The sequence below is a fragment of the Macrobrachium nipponense genome, chromosome 43 (genome assembly GCF_015104395.2).
Source record: "Macrobrachium nipponense isolate FS-2020 chromosome 43, ASM1510439v2, whole genome shotgun sequence".
Classification (NCBI taxonomy): Eukaryota; Metazoa; Arthropoda; class Malacostraca; order Decapoda; family Palaemonidae; genus Macrobrachium; species Macrobrachium nipponense.
Genome location: NC_061104.1, coordinates 15,187,488 through 15,200,247, shown reverse-complemented (window position 1 = coordinate 15,200,247; position 12,760 = coordinate 15,187,488). Strand labels below are relative to the sequence as shown.

At 37.0% G+C, this 12,760-nt stretch overlaps 1 protein-coding gene across 17 annotated transcripts in view; it reads right to left on the bottom strand.

Moving 5' to 3' along the window:
- Nucleotides 1-358: 358 nt before the first annotated feature.
- Nucleotides 359-12,760, bottom strand: part of LOC135213540 (rho GTPase-activating protein 26-like) — a 452,328-nt gene continuing 439,926 nt past the window's right edge. For all 17 annotated transcript variants that reach the window (XM_064247486.1, XM_064247475.1, XM_064247473.1 and 14 more), the window contains one exon: nucleotides 359-5,144. In XM_064247486.1, coding sequence (XP_064103556.1) covers nucleotides 5,114-5,144 — 31 coding nt within the window. In that variant the 3' untranslated portion in view covers nucleotides 359-5,113. The remainder of the gene's footprint in view (nucleotides 5,145-12,760) is intronic.

Genomic DNA, 12,760 nt, shown 5'->3' with positions numbered 1-12,760 from the left:
AGCTATGTCCAAGCCTACCTGATTTGAGAAAACTAAGTTTTTCATCCCTGTAGGAACAACAAATGTTTTTAAAGCTCCTCAAAATTAAAATTAAAATCCAAGTGAACATTAGCCAAGTGACTAAAGTACAGTTTGTGAACTGTGAAGTTTTCAGCTGTTTTCAGTGCTAAGTTAGTGGGCTTCTTGGGTTACCCAAGATTTATTGTGCAACAGATTTGGTAGATTTCCAGTGAGCAAAAGAAACATTAAATAAAGAACCCCTTAATTTTGAGGCTTAATGGTGGGCATTTTTGTTGCCTATTTATTCGCAGTAATTTCTAATACTATTTCATAAAATGTTTGTTAATGAAATACAGTATTCTTTAGACATATATTTTAAAATATTCATTTTATGCATCCTTATATTTATCCTATTATATACAAATCATGGTGCATATTAGTCTTATCAACAATATTTATTTACAAAAACTTAGTTTCTAAAAAAGAATAGAATTTTATATAATGAAGTACATAATTATAAAAGAAATTTAACCGGGGAACAATATTTAATAGCACATATTTCTTGTTTGGTACCCTTCTATATATTCATTTTTTTTTTTTTACCTTTTCAACAGTCAAGGAAATGGTAATCTTATTATTTAGCAGTAAAACAGGAATGAAAAATCATAAATAAACTGTGGTTAAAGTATTGGCTAGTAATTTTCTGCATTAACGTAATGCACCTTAAAATATACAAATAAACAGTTATAGTATTTACAAATCCCATTTAAAAAGTAATTTACAAGACAAAAACAGTCATTATTTTGATTGATTATATTGCAGGAACATCCTAATGGAATGTGAAATTTATCAAAATATGTTGTCAGTTTAAAGATATACATATATGGCTCCTTATTTCTCCCATTTACAGCCAGTTGCCATGTAAATTTGGCATTTGCATGTCCAAGAGTAAGTTTTTTGAGCAAATCCATTTAAAGCTCATGAGTCACTTTCCATCACTCATTATAAAAACATTACATTTCTGCCATTTTCTCATGATACCTAGACTCGGCTAATCTAAATCCTTCAACTCAAAATCTAGAATTAAGGCTATTAACATATTTATAGTAGATGCTCTAGCATATATTTTGACTAGGTAGTTGAGAGAGGATTTAATACATCAGTCTAGGTCCAGGTTTGCCAATATTCACTGTAAAATTGCATGAAAAGCTTGCAAAATTAACAATAGTAAAAACTGTAAGTGCTTGATTTTAATATTGTAAACTCTTGATTCTTCTTGGCTTTGATGATGAAGCTTAATGCCTTATGATAATCACAAGTACAACAAAATTGTACTTACGTATATAACTATTGTATTTACATTCCCATGATAATTTCTCCAATGAAAATTTAATGACTTTGAACAAAGACATTTTCTAAACATACAATCTGTTTTAAGGAAGAAATTTTGATGCCTGAAATCCCTCAAGTTTGTATAAAAGGGGAGAGGGCACTTGTAATGTGGGTTACTGTAAATGATTTTAAATATTTTATTTAAAATATTTTAATTTTAATCATTCTAAACATTACTTTATATAAAGTACACAGTCGGACAAATAATATTTTTCAAAATAAATTAAGAGAATACAGAATTTTGTTGTAAAGAAACATATTCATGGTGGGATTTTATTCTGAATATACTTCAAATACACTGCCCAATTATTTGACTATAAGTATTTGGGATACGGCTGGGGCCTTTGCAAAACTCCATAACTAATTAATTCATAAACTGCATTTTTCCCAGAGCTTGGCATGACAACCTAATTTACAAAATGCACTAGTAGTATCAGTTTTATTGATTATTTGTGGCTGTATTTCAATTCACCTGCATGAGTTGTGGCAAGTGAAATTCATAAAAAATCACTTTAGTTTTTTCTGTGCAGTATGTACTGTCAGGTTTAATATTATGAAAATAAAGGTGTTTTGTGAATCACCTTGGTAAGCTGACAGCCCTTACCCCACCCAAAAAAAAAAAAACATTTTTGACACTGTAAGCTATATGTTTGCATCAAGAGTTCACAATTATATGGAATGTGTATAGAAATCTGAAATACAAAGACAACGGAAAGATAACCAAAGGAACTTTTAAACAAAATCACTGCAACATTTTAGGATTGATTAACACAGCAGACATATTCATTTAATACACACCTTTGGGAATGTCCATTACAGCATGATCACCATTATCCATAATTGTTTTCTTTAAAACTACCATAATCCAAGTTGTATTGGATCATTACACATGACTAGCTCCATTTAAAAAACCTAGTCATAATGAATAGGCTATCTAAATAAGACTAATTATTCACATTATAATACAAACACTGAAAATCATGCATGGCAGAGGACAGTCTAAACTAAAACTTGTCTTTTTCTGATTCAGCACTTGTTTAAAATTACGAAATCATTAGCAAAACCAGACAAACACATAAAATCATATGGCTTAAAGACAAATACAGTACAGTGAATAGGTACAGTACTCCTTTAGAATGTAAAATGAACAATATTTACAAATATACAAAACTATGTAAAATATGCATCCCTCAGGTTTAGTGCAGACTAGGTTATCACTCTATACATTATCCATTCTCCCATGTTCACTCATTCGTTCATACAATACTAGATATGTTTAAAATTTGGATTACGACTGTTCAGAAACATCGTGTATTATTGCATCTATAAAACATGGCACACTGTCAATTTTTATTAGCTGAAATTGCCTTATAATCCTCCAGTGACATTTTACTGTAATAACTAACTGTAATAACTATCATACAAAAAATGTATTTACTTAACAATTTTGAGAAACCGGAATACAAGTAGGAAGAAATGAAGCATAATAATGGGCTAAAGAAACTTCTGCACCTAATGTTCCAGACAATAACAAAGAAGAAAAAAAGTTGCATGGGATGAATGTTCAACATTATGACACTATAATCACATTAATTTTCCTTGGTTGCTGCTGTAAAACAATGTAACTACTTTAAATGAGGAGACACTTAAGCATTTTAGCTTTTATATTCTACATACAAATAAGCACACACCAACACTTTACAAACCTGAAAACACTGGTATACATAAATCCGACATTTTGCTAAATGTAGGTGCAATGGATTCTTTATGTGAAAACTTTCACCCTTAATTTACCACTTCAGAGATTTGAATATTGAACTGAAGAGTTCAAAAGATATTTTTGCTAACATCCATTCAATCACATTTTTTTTTAGATTGGAATTTTTATAAGTTATTGATGACTTGCGAGATCGTGAGGATTTATAAATTACAAGAGTTAACCAGACTGTTGAGTTGCTGGTCTAGACTCTTACAGGGCTCACCCAAAGGATTTCAATTGACAAATGAAAACTGAAGCACTATAATTAGACAGCTATATGGAAGAGGTTAAAAGGGACGTATACAAAGCATTTCCTTGATGTTTCCCTTTCATATTTTTTTTAGTTAACTTTCTTTTAATATTGAAACACAGGCTTCTACAAAAAATACTTCAAAATTGAAACCAATATCATTACATAAGAATACTGCACTCCTGTAACTCCAGGTTTGGAGGTTATCTTGGCTATATTTTTAACCTATTTGATAAAGCAGAACATAATCAGAGAGCCCCTGTTTATAAAAGGAGTAGTATTTTCACAGCCAACAATTGTAAAAGGAGTGGTATTTCAATAACCCAAGTAATTTAAGAATTTACATTGGCTACACAAACTACTACTAATTATTAAAGAAAGAAGAACATCAATACAATTAATGTATACCACCTATATAAAATTATACATCTCTCATAAAGAATATCAAGCCTACTTGCATCCTACAAACAAAAAATGCCATTTAAAGTTTTCACTGAAGAAGGCAACTTGCAAAATTATTCTTTAGTTGACAACAGGGTTTTCTGTTGACTGGTTTCTGTAGAAGCTCATTGTTCTGATGTTAGTTTAACAAATAAAAAATCATTGGAAGATTACCTCCATCTAACAAAACTTATTAATATAATTGTTTTTATTTTGGAAACTGAATTCTGTACCCTCCATAGTTGTTGAGTTCCTCCATTTTTTTTTCAGTGTTAAAGAATTTAAATTATTAGTTCTGGTCTCCATATATCAACTAAGCATCTAGCAATTAATTGTATGCTTAACTTAGGATTATTTTATTATTGATTTAAGCAGCAATATTACAAACAAGCTCTTAACTTCTGAAGCACCAATTTTTCATCATGATTTTCCCCTTTCAGTCTCTACCAATAAATTTGTAGAGTACATATTTAACCGAGACCATTTTGACATTTAATCCATCTGCAGTACACCAATAAACCACTGCACCTGTACCATGATAAATTAGTCACTCGTAGGATTGATGGTATGCAAGTTCCTGGTTTACAGGTAAAACAAAAGAAGTTGTGCTTCATGAACAAGTGTTCTGTAACCATTATAAGCAAGAATAAAAATTAAACCAAAATCATGGAGTTTAGATCTTAAAAAGGCCTAGTCAACAACATGGGCTAAAAACTATATTAACTTACATAATGACCACAGAAATTACAATATACCTGAAGATGAATGATGGGTGACACATTCATGACTACCAATACATGATCAGAAGGAGGAGGCCAAATAATTTCTCTGGCTGCCCTCTGAGTCTAGGTTCTCAACCAGGTGCCCATTCAATTAAAGATAAAAATAAATAATAAAAACATGGGTAGTTGACAGGCTATTTCTTATATACATTCATACTTTGGAGGCATTTAGGCTCACATTGCAATTGAAAGAAAGACTTTTCATTAATATGTATGACTTAGTATTCCTATTTTCATTTAAATTACTGCATTTTGCGGCCACATTCCAATCACACACCTTTTTATGTCAATAAAATTGTATACAGTGCCACAATGACAAGACACTATACTATATATTACAAAGTGTAATTACATTCACTCTATGCACTTCTTCACTTGGGTTAAACGTCAGTGTTTCGCTGGGATATAAGTCGGGGTGGTGGTGGATTATCATCTATTGCTTCAACATAATTTTCTGGTATTAAGCCAGTTCTTCCATTGAGTGTCCCTTCAAGCCAACCAGGCTCGCGTGATGGTCGCACTGGAAAATAAAATTAAACATCACTACTGAGATGACAATCTTCATTATAAAACAATACGTCTTGGAAATAATATTTATAGTGTAATCCTAGGCTTTGAAAAATAAAGTACTCTTATGATATTCATTCAAAAGATATTCTTTGACATTTTATTCACGATGACCAAAATTCTATACAGTAAGCTATTAATTTTTGGGACTTTTAGGTGTATGAATTAGTCAGAGCTGTGTAGTATACATATATACCATGGATTGAATGGTGCTACCAACTCTTTGCAAGACATTGCAAAAAAATATACATAAAAATTTAATAATTTGAAGTGGTATGAGAGCCATCTGAATGTTTTACTACAGTATTAGTGTGTCAGTCAAATCAATTACTATCTGTTTTTAGAGTACGTATATGAACATTTTCTGGCCAATAGAGGGTATGTCTGTGGTAAATAACCTATCCAATAAGTAGAATTAAACTCCAAACTTTATATGAAATAATCTGCAAATTTCATGAAGCCTAAGGTGACTAGAGCTAAATGGTTGCTCATGTGTATGCATAAAGCCAACTTGTTTGGGCTGGGAATTTTGAAGTGTCCCTGAGAATAGAATTTGACTTTAAAAAAATTGAACTTCACTGATTTTGATAATCTTCATCCTCTGAATTATAGCAGATTATTCTATCTTCTCATAAAGACATACCTGTATTTTGATATTTTGAGTTGCTTCTAATAAATGTTCTTGAATTTAAACCTACATAGATACTACATCAGTGCAGTTTCATAAATTAATGCATTGGTAACATACCAGTAAATAAGACAATCAATACTTCCTTTAATCTTGATATGTATCACTGTTGCTCATGTGAAAAGGTTTCATTTATGGTTTTGCAAAGAAATACCATATAGATATTCTACAGTAAGTAAAATTAGTCAAGAACTTCAACAGTACAAAAAACATAAAATTTTAATCTGCAGTGGTAACATCATGCCACTTGCTGATTTTACAGATAATTAATTGCTCGCTAGGTCTTAATGCCCTTCCATTTCAGTTTCTCCTCCACTTCAACACAATTCCAAATTAACTGTATCTTACCCATCTCTCCACATGATCAAACACTCCCTTGATATCATTTATACTATTAATTCATATAAGCATTTTACACTATTTTAATCCTTCATACCCTACATATTCTAACCAGTTCAACCTCTTTCCCTCTTATTGAGTCCTACAATGCAGGGCCAGCTGAAAACAATTCTTCCATACATTCCAGCTTCATCAAATGTACTGACAAGACCTTGCTACCATCCTTGCTTCACCTGTTATATGACCAACCTCTTCTTATCCTGCTATACTCTGTAAATGAATTAGCCTAGAACTATGTGAATCCATTAAATGTATGCTTCCACTGTAATACTTTTTTGCTTGCAACCACTTGAAACTTTCTCCTCTTAACACATTTAGACTTTCACTAAGTCTTTGTAGTTTACACTTCAGTATAGCCAACCCAACAACATCAGCTGCTGCCATGAGCCACTTCACCTTCCATTCACAACCTAATCTTGTTGCCCTGCAAATTCAAACCTACACCATCTGTTGCAACACTCCACTCATAAGCACATCATCATCCATGAAAACAAAAATACAATCCTCCCTCAGTCCCATCTACATCAAACCAGACACTTATTTACCTGTGTTTGAACCCTTGGAGATATTGATGATGTGCAAATTTTATCCCTTGTAATTCTCAAGATGTCATTCATAGAAAAATTTTACCATAATTATTTGACATTGGGTAGCACTAGGATGGCATCAGGATTTTTGTAAGAAAATTATCATTAAGCCTATATAAAATCAAATATCCATCTGTTTCCTTAATCCCTTAATCACAAGCTACTCTACCTTCTTTTGGTAACATGACAAGCTGTCGTCTGCAAGACAAGGCAATAGGGTGGTCTGTTCTCTCTCAAATCTTCACCTTGAGGGGTTTAGATTTGGGATCTAACCAAGAAATTTCAGACCTTTGCTATTTTGGTCAATTAATCCCAATAATTCTTTTCTAGGTTATTTTCTTTTTACTTCGCTCTCTTTCTACACCATTTTGTCCCTCATCCAAGGCAACCTTGTACACACTTTGGCTGCTATTCCCATATTTTACACAAAATTAGTAATCCTAGGAATGCCAGTTTGTGACTGTTACTTTCCCTTAACTAGGGCTAGTAGAAATTATACTTCTTGGCCTATCTTGGTGGATGATAAATCTATTAGTTCTCCTACTCCTCACATCCTGAGTCCTCCTAATTTACCACCACTTCCTGATCAAGTTCCCATGATTCTGCCCACCATGCCATTCCCAACCTTGAATCAAGGTTCAGTTGTAAGTTTGGATTTCATTCACTATTACTGTGATTATAATCAATATAGTTTTTTACATTCAATTTTTTTATTCTAGTTTTATTACGGTTACCATTATTTTGATTACCATCTTTTATACTACCTCAGCAAGTGTGGATGTATTGCCGATTATTTTTTTTTTATCATGTTACCTTATGTATCTAGACTGTATGTTATTGTCAGTTCTTTGTATATTCCATGTATATGACCTTGAGCTGATAATAAAGACTATTATTATTAAAACTATTATTATTATTAATAAGTACCCTCATTGAAATAGGGTCTGCTATTAAATCCCTAATGGGGAAAAGTGTACTTAGTGAAAGTGCAGTGAGAAGTGATATTGTTGTGAATGTTGTGGAGGTGGCTGTCCGTTCCACCAGTGCTCCTAGACAAAGGTCTCTGTCCTGCTCCCCCGCACCAGGAAGAAGACATACTGGAGGTCCAAGGGAGGCGCCCCCTCTATTGAACCGGTTCATCCTCAGGTCTCGGCTAAACGCCACTGGAAATGAGTTCTTGTGCATCAGCTTTCTTCGAAATATGATTCATCCAGCCTGGACAAGAAGCACCCATATCATCATGCTTCTTTGTCTCACCCTCAGAGGCAAGTAGAGCCTGGCATTTCCTCTCCTATTGCAGTTAAGAGATAGAGAGAGCTTAGCCCACAACCTTCCTGCAGTTTTCAGGATAGTCTGCTTCTCCTCGTCATTAGTTGGGAGACAGTCCTGTGCATGCAGTTTCATCATGCAAGCACCCAACTGAAATGAACATCAAGCGCCTGCACTCACACAACTGACTTGCGCTTGATGCCAGATTCTGAGCTCCCAGTGCCCACTTCCAAATACCTCTTGCCAAATTCTGAACACCTGGCACCTGCCTCTGAGCACCCAGAGACTACGTTCAAGCACCCACTGACGACCTCCAGATGTCCGACTCCTGCTGTTCATCCACTTTTGCTTTCATCAGTACAAGAGGATAATTCATTAGCTCCTCACTAACGTCAATTAGCGGAGCTTATGGGCTTCTTAAAGAGAACAGCTATAGTTCCTGAAACCAAGGACAAGACTTTATCCTCAATCTCTTAGGAGGATAAAGAGGTTGCTAAGGACTGCTTATTCCTCACTTTTGAAGTTTTTACTAGACACCTTCCCAGACTTCTTTGTTCCTACTACGCCATCTTCTCCAGCTTCCTGATGAGGAAGCATTCTTTGGAAGGCACCAGACTGCCTAAGTTAGTTCTTTCCTCTTCCTCCAAGAAAGCTCTTTGTGAAGTGCATGACTAGCTAGTTTCTAAGAGGGAACAGGGCAAAGCTACATTTGCTTTTCCACCTAGTAAGCTCATGAAAATGAAGTACTGCAGGCAGTCCCCAGTTACAGCGGACTCAGTTAACAGCAAACCGGTTTTAAGGTGCTCGTTTAGTGCCGTAAAATCAGTGATTTATGACGCCATAACAGACGAGTTCTGCTTATAAGTGCCATTATGGTGCCATAAATTGCCGAGTTTCGGTTAATGGCAGTTTCGCTTATCAGCACTCCCTGATAACCGAGGACTACTCAGTCCTCAGTTATCAGCAATCCAATTTAATGGCGCTTGTCCAGTTATCAGTGTTGATAACAGAGCATTGGCACCAATACATAACTAATAGAGGTGCCATTAACTGGTTATTGGTGCCAAAATTGGGTTATCGGCACCAATAAGTGCTGAAACTCACCGATTTTTAATTATTAGGCCGTCAGAACAGAACCTCCATCGATAACCGGGGATTGCCTATACTAGTTAAGTAGCCAACATGGCATATTCACAAGGTTCATCAAAGTATGCAGCCCTCTCACAGGAAGTGGATTCGCTTCCCCTTAAAGGAGTATAGTGGAAGAGGTCATAGACACCCATTCAGAAGGTTTTTACAACCGCCTTTTCGAGGTCCCAAAGGACTTGGGGGACTGGATGCCCATTCAGGTGTAAGTGCCTTGAATGCCTTTGTCCTGAAGATGACGTTCCATATGGAGATGGTTCAATTGGTCATATCTTCAGTAGAGCAGGGGGATGGCACAAGTTTTCACCAGAATTCTCGCCCCTATTGGGAACTGACATCACCTGGTCTTCAACATCAACTTATACCTAGATGATTGGCTTCCCCACTGTTTATCTAAGGAGAAGTGCATGGAGGACTTGAAGAGAACTCTTCACCTGACACACGAGTTAGGCATCTTGATCAACAAGAAGTTCCTTTTGACAGACTCAGAAGATTCCCTATTTAGGGATGATTCTGGGTTCACAGACTTTTCGGGCTTTTCCATCACCCAAAAGAATCCACAATTGCTTACAGATTGTCCGTCAGTTCCTCACTCTCCCATCCTGTTCAGCAATTCAATGGATGAGTCTTGGGAACCCTACCGTTATTAGAACAGTTTGTGATTCTAGGCAGATTACATGAGACCCCTACAATTTTCTTGAAGGCAAACTGGTGCAGACACTTCTTTCAGTGAACCCAGACCTTCAATTCTATTCATATGCCTCCGACCTAGGCTGGGGTGCTCTTCTGGACAGTCAGGGGGTCTCCAGTACTTGGACAATAGATCAACAGAAGATTCACATCAATGTAAAAGAATTGAGACTTTCTTAAACATAGGACACACATTCCTCCTCCTCTATACGAGACAGCAAGGGATCTCCTCCAGTGGACAGAAGAAAATAAAGTTTCCCTGTCCTCCAGGTTCATTCAGGGGAGAATGAATGTCATTGCGGATGAACTGAGTCACACACCTAGCAGGTCCTTCCAACTGAATGGACCCTGGACCCATTAGTTTGCAACAATCTATGGAAGTTATGGGGGAAACTGACCATAGATTTTATTGCCACTTTAGGGACCACGGACTACCTCTTCTGCTCCCGTTCCAAATCCTTGGACAGGTCTGGATGTTTATGGCTTTCCTCCTTTCTGGATGGTCAGGGAGGCACTCAACAAATTGTCAATGCATCAGGGCACCTTCATGACTCTGGTTGCTCCATTCTGGCCAAGCATAGAATGATTTCCAGATCTAGTTCACTTATTAGTGGATTATCCAAGGTTGTACTCCCACAAAGAATGGTCTTTGCTCAGACAACCACACTTCCTCAGATTCCATCAAGGGTTGTCCACTCTGATTCAGACAGGTTTCAGACTGTCAGGGACATCATCAGAGCAAAAGGCTTTTCATGACACGCTGCAGAGGCAATTCCAAAGGGCAGGCGATTGACTTCTACAAAGCTCTACCACTCCAAATGGGCAGTCTTCAGGAGATGGAGCAGCCGCTATAACATTTCTTCCGAGACCTCTGTGAATCAAAACATAACGTAGTTTTATTATTCCTAAAGTCTGTCAGGAAATTATGACCCCTACCATTAAAGAGTATAGGTCGATGCTTAGCTCTGAAAAATTTCCAGACACAGAGGAATAGATTTTTCCACTAATCATCGGCAACCTCGTCTAAACAAAAAAAATTTTCCAATGTCACTTGGAACTTGGACGTTACTGAAGTTATGGAGGAGTAATAATGGTACTAATTACATTTGACAACATCTTCGAGGGTTGTGTGAGAGAGAGAGAAAGCGAGAGAGTAAGTGAAAGCGTCGTTGGGTTGGGAGTTTGGATGTTTTCGTATGTTTGATGTGTCATGTTTCGTGTTGCTGTATAATAGTATGTAAGTGTGTATGTGTTTTTCTGAAGTGTGTGAGTGAGCGAGCAATCGAGAGAGAGAGAGAGAGAGAGAGAGAGAGAAGAGAGAGAGAGAGAGAAGGAGAGAAGAGAGAGAGAGAGAGATCGTAATTGGTGGATGGATAATAAGGAGTGGTTTGATGGCAGGCATAAGTGTCTGGCTAGTCTGTTGGAAAAGTCACCGAGTATATCAATGGCGAGCATCCGTTACAAGAGTTGGAAGGAGTCTGCAAGCAGGAAAAGACTGTCAGTAAGAAGTAGCCAGTGTTATTTGGTGCTTTCTTTCTTGATATTGATGTTGTATGGTTGTTGTGCATGTATGTTTGGTGGTTGTTGAGCTGAAGAGTTTTGTTGTACTTGGTTTTGCAGTTTGATGGTTTGCGAGTTGTCTGTTGGAAACAGTGTTGGTGGCTGTGGGTTGTTGTGCTGGGTTTGAGTTGTATGATTTGTTGTGTTGTTTTCGAGCTGTTGGTATCTGGTTGCATAGTGATTGGGGTGTTGTTTTTTGAGTTGTTGTATAGTTGTGGTGCTTGTCTGTCTTGGGTAGTGAAATTACTAGCTTATATCCAGCAGACGGAACAGTGCCTAGCCCTGAGTATCTCGAGTCTAAGGTGAGTACATGTGTTTGTGTTGTGTGTTCTGTATTTTGGTAAGCCAATTGTCCTGCGGGTATTAAGTAACGTGAAGAAGAAAGTGTGGCAGGGGGAAAGTTCAATAGTCAGTATGACTAAGATAACTATGGGGAGATTAGCTTCCAAAATCCCTCCTTGAGAAATCTCACCAAAAAAATGCTTTTCTTAGTATCCCTGGGTAACAAAGGTTCTTCTTGAAGGCAAGAGATGTGCGCGTTCCACGCACATCGTGAGCCTTCACTCGACTGGTACCAGGAGAAGAGGGAGGGGAGAGGGTACGGCAAATCACCTCTCGAATCCAATGTGAAATGGTATTCCTCGTAATCCTCTTCTTTGACGGGGCCGTACTTACAGAGATGTTGTAAGGTGGGTTGTGTAGAGTTGGTCTGTTGTAGATAGTGCCTCAATGCTCTCAGAGGACAGAAAAGTAGCTCATCTGGGTCTTTGGTTACTGTGCTCAGGCTCACAACCTGGAACAGAGAAAACAGAAACGACCTGGGCCGGATTCTGGGTTTCGCAACAAACTCAGGAATTAAGCTGAAGCAGGTATTGGTCCAGCACTCAGTATGAGCGACAGCATAGGCTAGGCCATGAAACTCACTGACTTGCTTGGAGGGAGCAAGGGTGAGAAGAAAAACCGTTTTCAGGGTGAGCTCCCTATCAGATGCCAGGGACAACAGTTCATATGGAGCTCTCTTCAAAGACCTGAGGACAGCAACAATGCCCCAGGGAGGCTTTGCCAATTCTGGAGTGCAACTCTGTTCAAAGCTTTGTATGAGCATAGAAAGTTCCTACAAGGAAGAGAGATTGATTTCCTTCAGTCTGAGGACTTGGCTCAAGGCCAAGCGATAGCCTTTTACTGCCAAGTCGATGGCCCACTTGGTCTAATAGACAGACGTTGAGGACT